General features: G+C 30.2%; 5 protein-coding genes across 8 annotated transcripts in view; 1 reads left to right on the top strand and 4 right to left on the bottom strand.

The window, feature by feature from the left end:
- Nucleotides 1-17719, top strand: part of Rhogap100f (Rho GTPase activating protein at 100F) — a 116807-nt gene that overhangs the window by 30825 nt on the left and 68263 nt on the right. The window lies entirely within an intron of this gene.
- Nucleotides 1589-17719, bottom strand: part of LOC141535275 (uncharacterized) — an 81223-nt gene continuing 65092 nt past the window's right edge. For both annotated transcript variants that reach the window (XM_074255134.1, XM_074255135.1), the window contains one exon: nucleotides 1589-2358. In XM_074255134.1, coding sequence (XP_074111235.1) covers nucleotides 1767-2330 — 564 coding nt within the window. In that variant the 5' untranslated portion in view covers nucleotides 2331-2358 and the 3' untranslated portion in view covers nucleotides 1589-1766. The remainder of the gene's footprint in view (nucleotides 2359-17719) is intronic.
- LOC141535274 (uncharacterized) lies at nucleotides 2368-3677 on the bottom strand. Its single transcript, XM_074255132.1, has 2 exons — nucleotides 2696-3677; nucleotides 2368-2576 (listed from the first exon to the last, which is right to left on the bottom strand). Exon 1 carries the CDS (start codon nucleotides 3673-3675, stop codon nucleotides 2935-2937), a length of 741 nt encoding a protein of 246 aa, XP_074111233.1. The 5' UTR covers nucleotides 3676-3677; the 3' UTR covers nucleotides 2368-2576; nucleotides 2696-2934.
- Nucleotides 7159-9385, bottom strand: LOC141535276 (uncharacterized). 2 transcript variants are annotated; one of them, XM_074255137.1, is made up of 3 exons: nucleotides 9029-9385; nucleotides 8490-8749; nucleotides 7159-8225 (listed from the first exon to the last, which is right to left on the bottom strand). In XM_074255137.1, exons 2-3 carry the CDS (start codon nucleotides 8520-8522, stop codon nucleotides 7833-7835), a joined length of 426 nt encoding a protein of 141 aa, XP_074111238.1. In that variant the 5' UTR covers nucleotides 8523-8749; nucleotides 9029-9385; the 3' UTR covers nucleotides 7159-7832. The 2 variants fall into 2 exon arrangements, with proteins under 2 accessions (XP_074111238.1, XP_074111237.1); XM_074255136.1 differs by having other exon boundaries at nucleotides 9156-9385.
- Nucleotides 10046-13668, bottom strand: LOC141535273 (uncharacterized). Its single transcript, XM_074255131.1, has 7 exons — nucleotides 13298-13668; nucleotides 12145-12821; nucleotides 11941-12071; nucleotides 11666-11872; nucleotides 11238-11613; nucleotides 10315-10775; nucleotides 10046-10172 (listed from the first exon to the last, which is right to left on the bottom strand). The coding sequence occupies exons 4-7, from the start codon at nucleotides 11801-11803 to the stop codon at nucleotides 10098-10100; spliced, it is 1050 nt and encodes a 349-aa protein (XP_074111232.1). The 5' UTR covers nucleotides 11804-11872; nucleotides 11941-12071; nucleotides 12145-12821; nucleotides 13298-13668; the 3' UTR covers nucleotides 10046-10097.

Raw genomic sequence — 17719 nt, 5'->3', positions numbered from 1 at the left:
TAAAGATAATTCCAGGAGTTCCTTATAATTATTCCATGGATGGAAAATCTAATAATAGATAAATTGTAAATTGTAATAATGATTTTTATAACGTCTCAAGTACATTTACGAAAGTTTTTACCTGTAACTTGATTGACGATCACGTTATATAATATAAACTATGTTTCAAAATTTCCATTGAATAATGAATTAATAATTTTTCGAAACTTTTAAATATTAAATTCATTTAACTCGGGTCATAATTTTTTTACAGTAAATGAAATGAAGAAGAAAAAAATTTAATACACGAGTATTTTTTCGTTAAGCTTTATAAAAGTATTATCATATAAGAACCAGTTTTACATATAAAAATAATTTTTAAGGCAGTAATAAATTAATTTGTATCAGTTTTATAACTGAAAAGTCAAAATTTGACACATCTCGAAGTTTACGTTTGAATATCTTTAGAGCGGCTTTCTCTATGATAAAAGTGTAAGAGACCTTTTTTGTAGAGCGTTGAATTCTCTACAAGAATATGCTATAAACTTATTTATATGGGGTGCGAATGCCGAGTTAGAGAAATAAAAAAAAAATTTATTTCCCATGTTATTTAAATGGGAAATTAAAAATTAGAAACAGGCACCTCTAAATCTTAATCTTAAGCACTCCGCTTTGAAGAGGCTTCTTTTCTCACCTTTCTGCAAGTTTTCAGCCTGTTTTTTCGTTAAACAAAAAAGTCGCCTCAAAATGATATACCTTAGTGTATGTATAATAATGATATCTATATATAGATTTATAAAATTATCTACGTATACATAAAATCGCAAAAATGATTCTACGAAATTTTTAAGGTGTTCCGTTGATTTAAAATTTATAGTTATTCCAAATTTAAGAAAATAATAGAGGTAGAATCAGAATTAAGAGCTAAAATTTTGATGGAATTATTTGTTTAGTTTATGGAACTATATATTGCTGGGAAACTTGGAAAACAATTTTTAAACTTGACAAAATGTTAATTTTTGTAAAATTTAATTTTTTTATAAGTTAATACAGTTTTTATTATTTTATCCGCAAAATACTATAGATTAAAATCTCGGCTTCGTGAGAAGTTAAAAATAAAAAAGCGATTTTTTAAATACTTGAGGACAGTTAAATTTAATTGATGAGTATGCTATTTTCAATCTTAATGAAAATGGAATTAAAGTACTTACCGATGCATAAGATACTCAGAGGTCCTTCATCTATAAATTAAACTATTAATTAAATTTACAACAAGAAAATTAAAAACTTTTCAAAATGATTAAAAACTGATGATTCAAATATATAAATTCATAAATAAAAAAAAAACCTCATTAACATTTAACGTATATTTTATTATGTTGTATATACAATAACTACGAGCAAAAATTTATTTACAATTATAATATTCATATTATAATAAAATTTCAAAAATATTAAAATATAATAGTATTAAATCAACTTTTAAATCATATGAATAACAAATTAAAAGTCATACAAAAAATACTCAAATTTTTAAACTGATTACAATGAAGAAGCAATTCTTATTTAATTACAATCAATTACAATTCACAAAGTTTTTTTTTGCCTCTTGTAACGTTTAAAGCGCTTTAATATTCTATCTTGCACTCCCTGCACTGGTGCTTTTCTTTTCATTCCACAGCCGTTGGAACCATTGATCTTCTTGGGAAGGGATGATATTTTCTTAATGGTGACTTTTATACCGACTTTAGACAAAAAACAACGGAACAGGTTGTTCGATAATCTTTTCAAATTTTTTTCGGCTTGATCAATTTTTGCATTGTTAGAACTGGTGCCGCTACTAATGCCACTGTCAGATTGAAAGTTTGTTTTATCTTCTTCTTCTTCTTCTTCTTCTTCATCTTCTTATTTGGAACTGCTGCTGCTGCTGCTACTACTACTACTGCTGCTGCTGCTGCTGCACTGCTGCTGTCATCACTACTGTTATCGCTGCTACTATCATTGCTGTCACTATTGCTGCCACTAATACTATGACTGTTCTTATGTTCATCTTTGAATAAAAAACAAGTTGGCAAAGAACTTCGGATCACTGCTAACGTTTCTTGATTGTCCTGAAGTTGTTTTTTTAACTCCTCTTCACTCAAAACTTCATTTGGTGTTTTTTTGAATACATCCTCGACAAATTTTCGAATTTCGTCCAATGTTGATTGCTGATAAGCCCACAAGTTGAATTCTCCATCTATTTGCACAGAAGGTTCTAATCCCTGCACAAATTTCACCAGGCTTATTTTTGTTTCATCGGTCAGCCTCATGATCGCCAAAGAAAGAAAAACTTTCTGCTGAGAATCCATTCTTAAGGGGCACACCTAGTGTAACGGCCTAAAAAAAACGTGATTTTTGGGAATTTTTATTAAAAAAAATACTTTATCAATTATTTTAAAATTTTAAGAATATATTTATACATGTTTTAAGAATACATAATGAAATTTTTGAAGAAAAAAATTAAATATTTTTTAAGTTATCGTCGATCTCTAACGGCGCGAAAAAAAAAGGTCCTTCACTGCTGCAGTGATTCCGGCCTTCTCCGTGGATGAAATCTAAAAAAAAAATATCTCGTTAAACTAGATAATATTGTCTGTACAATGACCTACGATAAAAAAAAAAAATCAAAAATTGACAATATGGCGGCGTTTTAAAAAAAATAGTCGAATTTTACCTAAAATTTTGGTCGTTTGTGGCCTGCGAAAATTCGATTTTTGATCAGATCAAAAAATCGATAGGTCATTGTACGGAGAACTATATATAGAACATGTAAAAAAAATTCGATAGTGATCGGATCATTTGTTTTTGAGTAATCACTGCAGCAAATTCGGAAAATGCTGTTTCGAGAAAAACGCGTTTAAAGATAAAATGATCGTTTCCACTGTTATAAGTGGTTTAAAATCATATTTACAGCTAATCTGCTATTCCAGGGCCATATAATACACCTTCCTCTTCTTCGAAAAGGGCTTGTTCAGCTGAAGAAGCTTTTCTTCGAGATGATCGACCTTCTTTTGAAGAAGCCCTTTGGCGATAATCAGCGATTCGTATTCTCGTGTCGTCCTTAAGAGCCGCAAAATCTCTTGCTGCAGGTCCAACTATCACTCCCATTACATTGAATATCTTCAAAATTGACGAATAACCGTCATTAAATATTGCAGTTGCAAAATTATTTGACAATTCAATAGTTTTGAAGCCATTATGAAGATGCTTGGGTGAAAAGTGCCAAAGTAAACCGTTGTAGCTTTCATTGTTGTTTTGAGTATTGTTACCTTTACATCTATCAAGCAATTCATATCGAGATAAGTCTTCATAAATAGGTTTTATAGCTTCTTGTACTTCTGGATCCAGTGGGAGGTAATCGTGTTTAAATGTACTAGTGATTCCTTCAGCTTCCGCGCGGCGATAAGCGCACCAACTTTCAGCGCCTTCTGGACAATTTTTATGATTTGGGTTTTTGTCAGTTGAACAGAAATGATAAAATGTTGCCCAGATTGCTTTATACATTTCATCTACATTATCTTGATTCCTCATAATTGCTAAACCATAATATTTTTGGAGTTTATTTATAAAATTTACAGTTAACTTTTGTGATGTTTTACTTTTTCCTCCTAATTTCTTATTAATGTTCTTTACACTTCGGCAACGTGTTCCCATTCTTTTTTCTCATGTAGATAGCATTCCAATTTAGCAACAGGAATATCATAAGGATTCAAATCTATAAGTCCTTTGTGGGTAACGCTATCACCATCACCAATATAGCGGGTATATTTTACACCATATTTACTAATGGAACGACCAAACATGTCTTTTACACTATCCACTTCCATTTTTGAGGCAGATCCTTTTATGATTGGCATCACATTCTTCATCGTGTAATGATAGCCATTCCTCATAATCTTCAGGTTCGCTATCTTTTTTTTTCTTCCAAAAACACAACTCTGACAATATGTAGATTTTACGCATGAATCAAGAATTTTCTTGCTGTATTTTCCTGCCAGCGTAACTACTCCGAAACGGGAAGTATGGCCACGTTTTTTCCAGGTACCATCGCCGCTAACAGTCAAATTTGTCTCCGAATTTTCTTTCTTTAATGTAAGCTCTTTTTCTTCATTTATAGCTTGCTGCATACTGAGCTTACAAACAGTTTCGGCTGCAATCTGTAAATTCGTAAAACATCCCGCAAAAGTTTGGTCGTAAAATTTGCATGCTAAATCCATTAATCCACAGAAAAAATTTATCCCATTTATTCCGATGCCCAATAGACGCATCACAGCAACAATACGTTTATTTATTTCAAATGCGTTATTAATCATTGGTCCAGAATTAATATACGAATTGCCACATTCACAAATAATAGCAATTTTGAACCCTAGACCTCTTGAACTTGCTTGATTGAATGTAACTTTTTTTTTGACAGGTTTTACACACCACTAAATTACTAATTGCACTAAAAACTGATAAAAATTGCAAAATACAATATCCATGAGATGGGTCAATCACAACATTATTGTCATTATTTTGTAATAACTTTTCTGCGGACGTACTGGTATTCGCAGTAGATTGCTCAAATGTAAATCTATTTCCGGTAAACTTGCGTTTTTTCGCAATTGATCGATGCTTAGGAACATTGTGAGTTCCTTTTTTATTTGAATATGAAGATTGATCACTCATTTTCAAGAAAATAGCACGTGTAAAATTATGATGCGCTCGATACAACGATCACAATGAGACTAAATGTGTCTGGCTCCGAAAATAATTTACGTGGCAGTAAACGAAAAATTTCTAGAAATTTCTAGAAATTATTATAATGATATATTTTTGTATACCTGAGAGCCAACAATAGAATCTGGAATCGTGTTATAGGGGCTGGAAGAGACAGTAGACTCTGAACAATACTTCAGGTACGTTTCGCAGCTAATGACACTCTAGCTGCCGAGCGGCTGCTCTTTAAAATGTTATAACTCAAAAACTATTTGAGATATCGATTTGAAATTTTAATATGTTATTTTTAAAGGTGTAATCTACCGAAATATGAAAAAAAAAATCGACTTTTTCGAAATTTCACACTAGGTGTGCCCCTTAACTTATTTTATGAGGAAACGGTTTCTCACTGTGTGCTGAATTTTCGCTTAAACAAACTGCTCTGATTGAACTAGACAAATTATTATTGAATATTATTTTCAAATGTTAGAAAATAATTGTTCACAAGCGATAGTGAAAATAAAAGTTTGAAAAATATCATAAAATTTGAAGATTGATGATAAAAGATATTGAAAAAAAAAAAATTGTCGCACAATATTAACTAATAATCACTTGAGATTCTTCTGACTGTTAACTGTTCAGATATACCAAATTTCTCTGAGAGACGTCTAATTTTCTCAAGCAATGTCTTGAAACTAACTTTGAAGTCACTAGGGTTGTAATGAGAATGACTACAATTATTATTACAAAAGTTGAAACTCTATTCCCATCCGATAATATAGTCTTTTGGAAGGGCAACAATACAATGGGTCTGCAATTGTGATTGGTTTGTCGTCAGCCAGGTATAACTCATTACATTGAGTCTTGACTTCCGCATCTGATTCCAGGAATATGTAATGAGGGTATTTAGTTATCCATTTTTACCGAAAATGAAGGTATTGTTTAGGTCAGGTATATATCTTTAAAATCTCATTGAAAGACTAATATTAGAATGTTCTCGTATTTGCACAAAAGTAACCCTCATAAGTACAGGAATTTTTTCAATAGACACAGTCAGACATTATTCTTGGGGTAATGAGATTATAATGATCAAAATTTTTTCTTGTCTAGTAACAATTAATGAAACTTTTCACGTTTAAATCAGGTAGAATGTTATTACAAGGATTATGTTTTTCAACGAAGAAAATTTACCAAGCTTGGTCCAGCGCCTATATGTATGTATCAAGTACGTAATTATATTCGTAGACTTTTGTAAGCATTTAGAATTTTCAACTTGATCTATAATAAAAACAAATTTTATAGTTTTGTTTCTTCACATCTCTATAATCGTAATCAAGATTCTATAGAATTTCAAAAATATCAAATTAGTTCATGAAAAATATAATTGCATGCCTTAAGCGCGAAGCGCGCAGGTATGCTCTACTCTCGCCTAAAAATCGTGATTTTGAGTAAAACGTGATTTTCATAATTTTAACGAAAAAAATTATGGATAAAAAGCATATTGAAATAAATAATAATAACTCCCGAACATGTTAAAAAAATTTTCTTATCGATTAACTAAGAGTTCTCAGAAAAAACTCCTTTTTTTGATGAATTAAATGAATATGTGCTTGGTATTCACGGGAGCACTGGGCTTGATAACACTACAACTTTGTCAAAAATCACTTTTATGATTAAATTTTTTTTTAATTTTATTCCTGAGGATGTTTGTCAGAACCCTTGTTAAAATTGCGAGTCAAAATAATTCCGTTTTGATACAATTAATTTTTTTCGATTGTCAGTTCTGTTACTTTTCTGTGATTTCGGCAGCCATTTATATTATTTTTCATAAGACAGGATTGCAATAACCACGGAGCTTAGATAGAAGGAGCTCGAACGTATAGTATCAGAAGTGTCCACGAAAAGTAGAGAAAATAAAGTTTCATTACAGAGTGCGCTGCTACTGCTGCAATCCAGTTTTTGAATTTAGCGGTTAAGAGTATAAGTATAACGAGGAGTAAGCTATACTTAACCTACAACTCCAATGTTTACAGATTTTCCAATAAATAATTAAGAATTCGAAAATAATATTGAAATAACAAGTTAACGGCACATTTAATTTTTTAACTAAATTGTTACTTTTATAATGACTTAATTATTTTAAAATTTTTGAGTAAATAATAAATTATTTCATATAAAAAACTGAACATATTAAGAGAAGGACCTGTTGAATAGATTTAAAATTATTAAATTTATTTTCTAAAAGAAGCCTTATAATTATAAAATACCAAAAATAGTATTAACGATGAATTCCTTGGTCTGTTTATAATTAGCAGGCATAGAAGTGAAGTATGAAAAAAATAATTTCTATAAAGATAAAAAATCAAATAATAAACGTAAACATCTATTAAAAAATATATATTGTTACTTAAATGTTTTTTTTTTTTACATAAAAACTCTGCATAAAAATAATTAATAACTATAAAAGTTATCATTATAAAATTGTTAAGTTTGACGAACATTTGTAAAAATCTTTTAAAACTCCGATAAGCACAACTTATACTAATTTTGAAATTTTACGTAATTTTTTATTTTTAATACTTTTTTGCTTATAATTCTTATTAATATGATTAGCTAAGAAATGACCTCTAATAGTTATAAAGTAATTTAATATTTTTTTCATCAACGTGAATTGATGTTCTTGGCAACCAACGAAAGGTAGTGATTTTTCTTCTGCGACTTTATCTAAAATACAATTCATCGTATCAAACCTAACTGTCTTTGTCCCAACAACAGTCAATACAATATTTTCCAATTGCTGGATCAAAGAATATAGATTATTACTTGGACGTATACATTGTTCACTCATTAGATCAATGACTCGATCTCTATGAGAAGATTTATCAGACTCTAGACTCGCCAAGCAAAGATGACACCGAGAAAATCGCTGCATTTTTCTGGCAACGTAACCAGCAATATACGACACAACAAACTCGCTTGTACTAACAACATCGTAGTCATGATGTTCATGAGGATCATTAGCCTGTAATCCATCAGCAATAGCAGAATCCAAATTAACATTATTGTTTTCATCTTCACTAGAGTCAACTAAACTCTCAAAAGGTTTTTAGCTACACTCCTTTTTCAAGAAAATTCATAGTCCTTGACTTTGATGAATCATTGGTGGCAGACGTGACGTCAGTGTCATCTTCACTCGTATCAACTAAATTCTCAAAATGACTCACTGCGACGCTTTTTCTTCGGTAAATATCGTCTTCTTCAATAAATCCATTGTCAATTATAGAATCTAATTTCTGTAGCCACTTTGATTTTTTATCTTGAATTAGCATCAGTGATTCTTTTGTCTCCATCAATGATTGCAAAAGTTCAACGGCAGTTACATTTGATCCTTTTGGTGGCGTAACTAAAGAATAGGAGCAGAGTAATCTGAATACTTGTCCAAATATGATAGGATCTGGATGTTCATTACACCCACAAGCACTCCTTACGATCCCAAAAAATTGCTATAAAGTATGAACAAATGAGAAATTTAAAAATTTATGAAAGCTATAGAGCCGTTTAAAAATATTGATTGAAAAGAATTAAAAATGATGAAATTCAAATTTTTTCAATAATTTTAATTCTTTTGATTGTATATATAGATATACAGTTTGCATGGAGTGATCACTTTTCAATTCTTTTCAATCAGTTTTTAAACCAGGGAGACTCTATGAGAGTATGATATTTCGAGAAGTGACTGTATACAATTAAATCTTCATTGTACTTACTTCTAACTTGTCTTGATTAAGACGGGCAGTCATTAAATAGTCAAAATTACATTTTTCAGTCAAAAATCCAATAGTTCAAGTGTCCCTCCTAAAGTAATCTTCAATCCTGTTAGCGTGCTTTTGGTAATAGCGAGAAAAAAATGTTTTTCAATACTGTCATCACTTTCTACATTTTGATTTTTCTTCTTGCGACATTTGTTTTTGTTATCAACAGCTTCAGCTTCCCATTCTCTCAAATATTTGTCAAATTCTTTGATAATCTACAGCGTAAAAATAGAACTATATCAAGAAGTGTTGGTGAATTGGAAAATGTTCATGCAATGAAATAATTTGAAGTGAATGGTTATTACATATGTACATGTGATTATTAATTTTAAATTCATAACGAAAAATGAAATTCATAACAATACATAAGAAAACAGAGCGGCAAAGCATTACTAACTCAAATTATAAGAAATGTTTTGTCTTAGATTTAGTAAAAGATGTATGATGCATAAAATATTAATTATTTTTTTACTAAATATTGGGAATCAACATACTACAAAATTGTTTGTTATTATTTGTTATTGTTATTGCCGAATGAAGAACATGGAGTATCTGAACTGTGAATAGATGTGTGTAGAAGTGTGACTCTCCTCTCTCTTCAATTTTATATTGTTTACTTACTCCTTCTGATAAATATTGTGATGGAGAAAAAAACTTTCGAAGGTATTGATATTCGTTTTATGCGCCGTTAGCTGTGATATACCGATTTCATTTCCACTTGGTCTTTAACTGAAATAATCAATTATTTCTACTTTATTGAAAATAATACAATACCTGTCTCATTGGACATTCGTCATTAGAACGTAAAGCAGATTCAGGAGTGCGAGAACTCATCGCCTTTATCAAATTATCTACTCTTTCCATAAATTTGATAGTGGGTCCACTATCTTGCAGTTCGGTGCAATCGTTTTGCCAAGTCATCATAGCAACTCTTAATGGTTTAGAGAATAACTAAAAGAATAAAAATTGCAATTTCTGTTGAAATTAAATTTTGATTTTTTCAGTGAGGTAGTCGTTCTTCGGAAATAGTAATGTCGGAAAATTCTAAACTTTTGTATACTTAATAAGGATATTGAAATGCACTAACCCTTTAAATTTGAAATTGATTAACTATCCCTAATGCGAGATTATTGCAATTTAAAGAATGACCAAACCGCATATTCTTGTTTTCACGCTGAATAGACGGTCTGATTGATTTAAAAACAAATATTATACGAATTTATATATTCAAATCCGAAGAAAAAAAAAAATAGGCATTTCCGGCCTCTTAGTTTTCTTCCGAAATTATTATTAAGTTAGTATAGTGAACGTAAATGGAATACCAAATTCGCGATAATTATGAAAAAGCTGAACTACCAATGAATGAATAAAGAGACCAATGGCGGAATCTGTATTTTACAAGGCAACTGTTTCAACTAATATTAATTTTTCATGAAAATAAAAGAATCAGATAAAAAGTTAAAGATTAAAGATTAAAGTTTACTTACTTCTTCCGCTAAACGAACATTCATTTTTGATATCCTTCGGGGTGTATATGTTCAGGTGTTAATTTGTACGAAACTTTCAAGTTAGGTCTATACTGAAGCTCGTGTTGCAATAAAACTTCCCAATGGATTTTTTCACAATCCCATCAGGGGTCTAAAAATGTATTAAGCTATTTAATTACCGTAATGAGAACAATTTTTCATACCAAACATGATATTTTTTCTTACTAAATATTACGCATCGTCAATTTACATACTATTTACAAAATTATAAACATATATATTTGACTTCTTACCCAAAACGAAGGTCCCTCAAGAATTTTGGTTCGGAAACACTTCAGCAAATGAGGAAAGTCTGACATAAACCATAGTTGTCTAGATGTATCATAAGGATGCGTACAACTGAATTTTTGGTCTTCGATACCAAAAATTTTCCACGCTCCGCGGTTCCACTGAGCACCATCCGAGGTGACAACATCTACTTGCATTCCAGCTTTCTCTAACTGGATGATGCAGTCTATGATTAATTTATGCAGAACGTCTTTCGTCACTGCACTTTTGCTTAAAAAATATCCCAACACTTGGACCCATGTATCACGGAAGGGTTGGTACATAAAAACTAGTGCATGATCAGCTCTCTCGTTTATTAAGTTTTGTGGCGTGTAACTGCCTAAATTGACGAAGCCATTAAACTCCATAGTTTTAGTATTTAATTTTACAGCTTCGCTTAAAGCGATTTCGTCAATTAATAAGGTACCTGCGAAAACACGAAGATGAAAGTTAGTGTAATAAAATGCTTGGAGTACTTGTATTAAAAATTGTAAGCAAAAGTAATTTATTTCTAATTAAGCTATGTTAATAATGCATTATCTACGTATTAATAAGCATATTAGCAAAAATGATATTAAGCCTATGTAAATTATTCGAAATTTAGTACTACGCAATTTCTTTGTAAATGTAAAAATGACACAATGTGTATCATTGTTGTGTATGTCATAATTGTATTACTGTAACAAATGCTTTTTGAAAAATAATAGAAATAAAAAGTGGATAATTTATAACGCTAATAAAGCTCAACAGCTCATATTCACGTATAGTTTAACGTAATGTTTCGAAGAAGCAATTGTTATATTGTCTTTGCATTGATTGTTAGTAACCAACTGTAGAAAAATTGTTAGTATCGCAAAGTTTACCACGTGTCACGTAAAATAAATTATACCCCTTTTGTCATAACTTTCCATTCGCGATGCCTTCAAACGGAGAGTGTCAAATATAGCTTTCGGAAAACCAAAAGCGCTATCTAATTTGTTTATGTATCTGTTTAGTGTGTCCTTACAAGGTAATGGTAATATTTGACGTTCACGCAATTTATCATAAACCGCAGGACCTTTAATTCTAATCATTAGACACTCATATACCCACTCAATAGTATAACGTCGTTGTTTCGAATTTTTGACTTTAGCAGCTTGAAAACAAGCACGAACTGCTTGTTTTTGGGCTTCTGGGAGATCCGCGATTTCTTCTTCAATAACACTATCTTTGATTACAGCACACTGGTGTTTTAATTGTTCCATCTTTTCCTTCAATTGATGATTCTGTAGAACAACAAATAGTATAACAGCAATTACATTATAAAACCAATATTACCTTTTTCTTCAGACGATGTAAATTTTTTTGTTTTACATGCAGTTTACGTTTAATCGTAATGTAACGTTTCGTTATATCGTTGTTTTTCGTTTTGACGACATTAACAATCTTTTTCGTAAGGATCGACAACTGAAACATCGATTCATTTTCATAAATCTTTTATATTTTTCGGGTGATTGTAAAATACCATCACACCTGGTTGAACACCTACAAAAAGATAAAATTCGTAATTCATTTTATTCATTACTTCACAAGGAAATGAAGATAATAAAAACCTTCCGTTGTTCACTCCAGCACCACTGCAAAACTGCGATTTTTCAATTTCTTGGAGCATATTAAAAAAATGTATTACTGATGTTAATGAATAATTGTAATTAACAGTCACCCCTGTTTCCATAACAGTTATCTAAATAATAAATGATAAAAATTGAAAGATAAAATTTATATTTCTGGCCGATAATATACTAAAGTCTAAGTACCTGAATAATTAGATTATTACTAATTTTAACTTCTAATTTTAGTTTTTTCAAAAACTATCTATGTAATATAGAATTAAAAGTTTTTGTGGTTCTGATTGTTTTGACCAACACCAATTTTGTGGTAAACCTTGATCTTTCAGTGCTTGCAATATTGTAGTTAACGAAAACGTTCCAGGATTGTCATCAAAAGCTGCAGGACGATAATTTTCTTCGCATAATATTTGCCATTCCAACTCAAGATCTCCAGTATGACTTGTTGTATCTTCAATTATTTCATTTACGATACTTGAACTATACATTTGTTGGCGACAATCGGAAAAATTGTCACTTATGTTGCTGTTCTCTTCCATATGTTTTCCGGCAGAACAGCCAGTATCAAGTTCTTCGTTTATAACCACTTCCTCCGAAACTATTTGCATAGGTAAAGGATTTGTATTTGAAGAATCTAATACACGTGCATCATGGTGGTCTACGATCATATTTGCCTGTACAGGAATTGCACCTGGCTTTAAGTGGAATCTTTCTTTTGGTAAATCAAAAACCTCACCATTTGGCAAGTTTATTCTGTCAAATGTTCTAATGATATCATCATCTTTAAAATGCAATTCACAGACAAAGTTTTTATGAAGAAGATGTTGTGACAATGCCAAGTTCCAATTTTTTAATGCATCGGGACACTAATTTAAGAAAAAAATTATATTTCCAACGATTATTCAGATATTAGTACGCATCTATTACGCTGAATCAAAAAAATGTGCAATTTCTCTTTTTTTTTTTTTTTTATACTTTAAAGTTTGAAGTGTTAGCAAAAACAGGGGAAAAATGCTAGCACGGGTAAATGCTAATAGCCACACTCATAGAAATTTGTTTGAAAAAAAAAAAAAAAAATTTAAATAAATAAATAACTGTGATGTCTTTAATCAATTATAACTTTTAAAAATTTTATATCTTATTTATCCTCAACTTTCATTCTATTAATTATTGATTATAATTCCCGTAATTTTTGATTTTATAAACTAGTGATTACAAAATAAAACTCGACTCTTTATTGAAAAATCACAGAATATAAATTAATTAACTCTTATTATTACTTAATTTAAATTATATATTATTAACTTATAATAAAATGGATTGAACTTATTGGTTATATTACCTTGGGTACTTGAAATAAAGTCGTTTGACGACGGTTTAATTCAACGTTTCGTTTTCTTTCAGCAGTTGAGCCACTTAAGCAATTTTTAACTGAACACTTTTTGACCATTTTCTTAAATTATTTTATCAATTATTTTCACACTTTAACAGCACTGTCCAAGCAAACTTAATTTTACATTTGTTTATGTTTACATACTTCATAAAATCTTAACGGCTTTTTGTGACGTCACAGAGATTGTAGTGATCGTTGCGCTACTCTGGTGGTGAAAATAGGTACATGTTATTTGCTGCTGTTTTTGAGGACACATTTTATACCAAATGACCTATGCCGTTCGAGCTCCTTCTATCTAAGCTCCGTGGCAATAACTATAAACAAGCCGCAACTATACGTAAATGATGGTATAATAACTAACTGTTTTATCATCGGTTAAAATTTTCCTTCAGCTCGATCTACAGAGGGGATAATACTGCTCGCGGGAAAATTCAAAAAACAAAAAAATCGAATACACGAAATAATCGTCATATTCCGTTATTGATTTAATTTCATCATATAAAATAAAATCAAAGAAAATATAAAACTTTGTTCGCTATTATTATTAAAAAATTATTAGAAATATTAGAAAAAAAAATAATTGCATGTTTTTTTATTATCATTAAATCGAACATAAAATTGCAGGCCTTAAGCGTGAAAACTATCATTCACGCATTTTTATTACTGTCTAAAATCAGAAAAATGAGAGAAAAAAAGTACGCCATTACTTCAGAAAAAAGAAATGAACGAACAAAAAAAAAATTTTTTTTTCTTTCATTTTATTATTACATTTTTTGCATGCCTTAAGCGCAGAGCGCGCAGGTATGCTCTACTCTCGCTTAAAAATTTTTTTTTTTTTTTTTTTAATGTACCCATCGGAAGCGGTAGAGCGCTCGAATCGCATTGAGTATATGTTATAAAATTTAAATGAATTTCAAGTCTTGAAAATTTAAATATAAATATAAGAAAAGAATTATGAATGTAGTTTTTAACATATTTATGTATATTATGAGCGCTTAAGGCATGCTCATTTGGATTTTCCAAACTTTTTTTTATTACGTTTCTTTTACTCAAATTTTTCGAATGACTTACCGTTAGATGTAACTTGAGCTGAATCTTTAGATAGTTTTTAACATATTTTACATGTATTTTCAATTAACTTAGAAGGTGAAAATGACGTTATTTGAATAGAAATTTATGTAACAAAAATTTTTTCAAATTATAGACATATATTTTCATTAGTAAATTAATTGGTTACTTATAGATGATTCATATATGAATATGTTGAATGAATAATTATTGTTATAATTAAGTTAAAATTATTTTTATATAGCTTCAATGGCAAAAAAAACTTCAAAATTTTCTTGTTTTAAGAGTCTAAGGTATTCCATTTTGCTTTTCAAAATATTTTATCACAATCATGATTTTCTTAAACTATAAAAAAATTTGTTAGATTTTCATAAATTGATTAATTAATTACTTTTCAAGGAATTTATGACTTATTTATATTCATCAAACGCTAACCGGCATTATATAACAAATTTTAAATTGTATAAGAGAAAAGTTATGAGAAAGAAAAAGAATTATAAAGAAAAAGTAAGATTTCTGTATATTCAATGAGCTTCATTAACTGTTAATAAGTGATTTTTTAACATCATGGGATTTAATAAATCTTTATTATCACTTCATAAATTATTTATTAAATACGATTTATTGAACGTTAATAAATATTTGTTAACAGTTAACCAATATTTATTTAAAATCAAAAGCAAAAATAACAATTTTCTTTTGACCTTTTTTATAACCCGATAGCTGGAGTACATAGCTGTAATACATGATAATAATTCAAATCACTAAATAAATTAACGTTTTTAACATTCAAAAATGTAAAAGATAATTACATGAGCTGTGATAGAATTCGGTATGTTACAATAAATGTAATTATAATATAATATAACTAATTCAAATAATTTATAAAGATGATTTTTGTTTACAAGCAATCTTCATATATCATGTGTGACATGGCAAGTGAAACAAATTCACTCAACAAAATATCTATTATATATAATTATTAAAAAATGCTGCATCTAATTATATATTATTATATATTAACAAATGTTAGTTTATAATTTACATTTGATTAGATATAATTATGTATAAGCTTTACGTTTAATTATATGTGTGGTCCTATCTCAATTAGATCTGATCAGATATAATCAGACATAGCCCTAGAGAACTCAGGTCTAACCAGATCTAATTATATATAGATTTATATATAATCATATATATATTTATATATGATTAGGCAAATTCATGTTTTCCCGGGAAGTACTCCAAAATTTTGTTCGATTAATCCAAACTCAAAGATTCTTTATGAGACTTAAAAAGCTGCGTTGAATGCCGCCAATCACTTGAGAATCGGTTCATTCGTTCAAAAGTTATTACAGTTTGAAAATTCAAAAAATTGTGTTTTATCAAACTTCTATCAGACTTTTGAGCTCTGTGAGTGCAATTTTAAGCGCTTAGATATGGAATTAGCGGGAAGTTGCAGGGGTGGCCTTTAGGGTCGGCCGTTTTCAAAATTTTTTTATATAACTTTGACATTTTTTTTCGGATTGTTTTTGACAAGATGAAAAAATCAACAGAGCTAAAAAACCGTCTCATCCCGGCTAAAAATGTGGAAATTAGTTGATTGGTTGGAGAGATATCGTCGACGAAATATTTAGAAACAAATGTTTTTTTGACGTAACTCCGACATTTTTTTGGAATAACTCTTAAACGGCTCTACCGATCATTTCGAAAAACTAATCAGTTTTTAATATAAAAAACCACGTCAATCACCGCCACGCCGGTCAAAATTGGTCGATTCGTTTGAGAGATATCGTGAACGAAAGAAAACCGATAAAAGTGTTTTTTCGGAATTAATTTGAAATTCTTATTTCGATCAATTCAGACCATAAGATTTGTTATGAGACTGAAGAAACTGCGTCGAATGCCGCCAACCGCGTAGAAATCAGTTCATCCATTTAAAAGTTATTGCGGTTTGAAAATTTGAAAAATAGTGTTTTATCAAATGTCTATCAGACTTTTGAGCTCGAAGAGCTCAAAAACGTCATTAGTGCGATCTGAAGCGCCTAGGTATGGAATTAGCGGGAATTAACGGTTAACCCCTTCAGGGTCAACCGGTTTCCTAATTTTTTTTTTGATCACCCCCTCATACATGCTACCTAGATTTATACATTTGCTAGAAAAATTTTTTTTTTTTTTATTTTAACTTTTATTTTAACTGCTGTGGTCATATCGCTGACTTCAACTGTTGGGAGTGATACTTTGGGGCCGTTTTGGGTTGAAAAATCTTAACCTACGCGGCAAGGGCCAAATTTCAACCAAGCTTGTTTTTAAGACCAGATTAGGATTCGAACCCACGCCTGGCCGGTCGGTTAGTTCGAGCGCTCTACAGGCTTTTTGACCACTTGACTCATGTCACCGGTTCAAAAATTTTTATGGTAGTTTTTTAACTGATACTTGTTAGAATAATATGTTTAGATTAATCAAAAAATAATTTTGAAGCTCCTGACTGTTTAGTTTTTTTTTTTTTTTTTATAAATCATCAAAAAACTGTCTAGTTAAACAAAAATAACCATTAGTAGAAACGAATAAAAGATAGTCTGTGAGAAAGGCAACACTAGCGAGTGAAAAGGAAAGAAATAGCTCTTGGCTGCCAGAGATGGACTAGAGCAGAGAATAGGATATCTTCCAGGTCGTGAGAGAAATTATGAGGATGGAGCTGTAAATAATATTTATTAAAATTCTATATAAAATCAATAATTTATTTAACCAAGTCCTAAATTTACAATAATGTTCCCTTAATTCAATAAAACTTAAAACTACCTATGCGTCTACCGGACCTCTACGCAATGTAATTTTTTAAAAGCCTCACGACCATTAGGATCTTCCACGCTTCATTTATATTGTTGTATATCCCCAAATTGGCTATAGTAAATTTATGGAATTCTTTTAATTCGCCCGTTGGAACGCGGTAGGGCGTTCAACTTGCAGTAAATAGATTAAGGCGGGAGAATAGATTTAAATTTGAATAATTTAAAATAAATTATATATATAAAATGAATTTAAAACACTCAGATTATTTTAGTTTAATTTAGATTTGTCTTGCGCGCAAATCTATCAATTATTGTTTAATGGTTTACAAAATAAAAGTACCGACAATAATTTCAGGAAAGTAAAATTTCGCGTGACGGACTACAGTCTTGCTTTTTGATGTGTCCTCTTGTTCCTTGGTTTTCGACTCCCTCGGTCGAGAGTTCATGCCTTTGGGGGTGGGAGAGTCTCAGAGGGTAGTGAGAGTAGTTGCGCGCGCCTCTGCAACTCCTG

This window comes from Cotesia typhae, unplaced genomic scaffold (genome assembly GCF_013202065.1).
Source record: "Cotesia typhae breed Kobodo isofemale line unplaced genomic scaffold, CoteBio_Ctyphae scaffold_13, whole genome shotgun sequence".
In the NCBI taxonomy this organism is placed as follows: Eukaryota; Metazoa; Arthropoda; class Insecta; order Hymenoptera; family Braconidae; genus Cotesia; species Cotesia typhae.
This window is presented reverse-complemented; position numbering and strand designations above follow the sequence as displayed.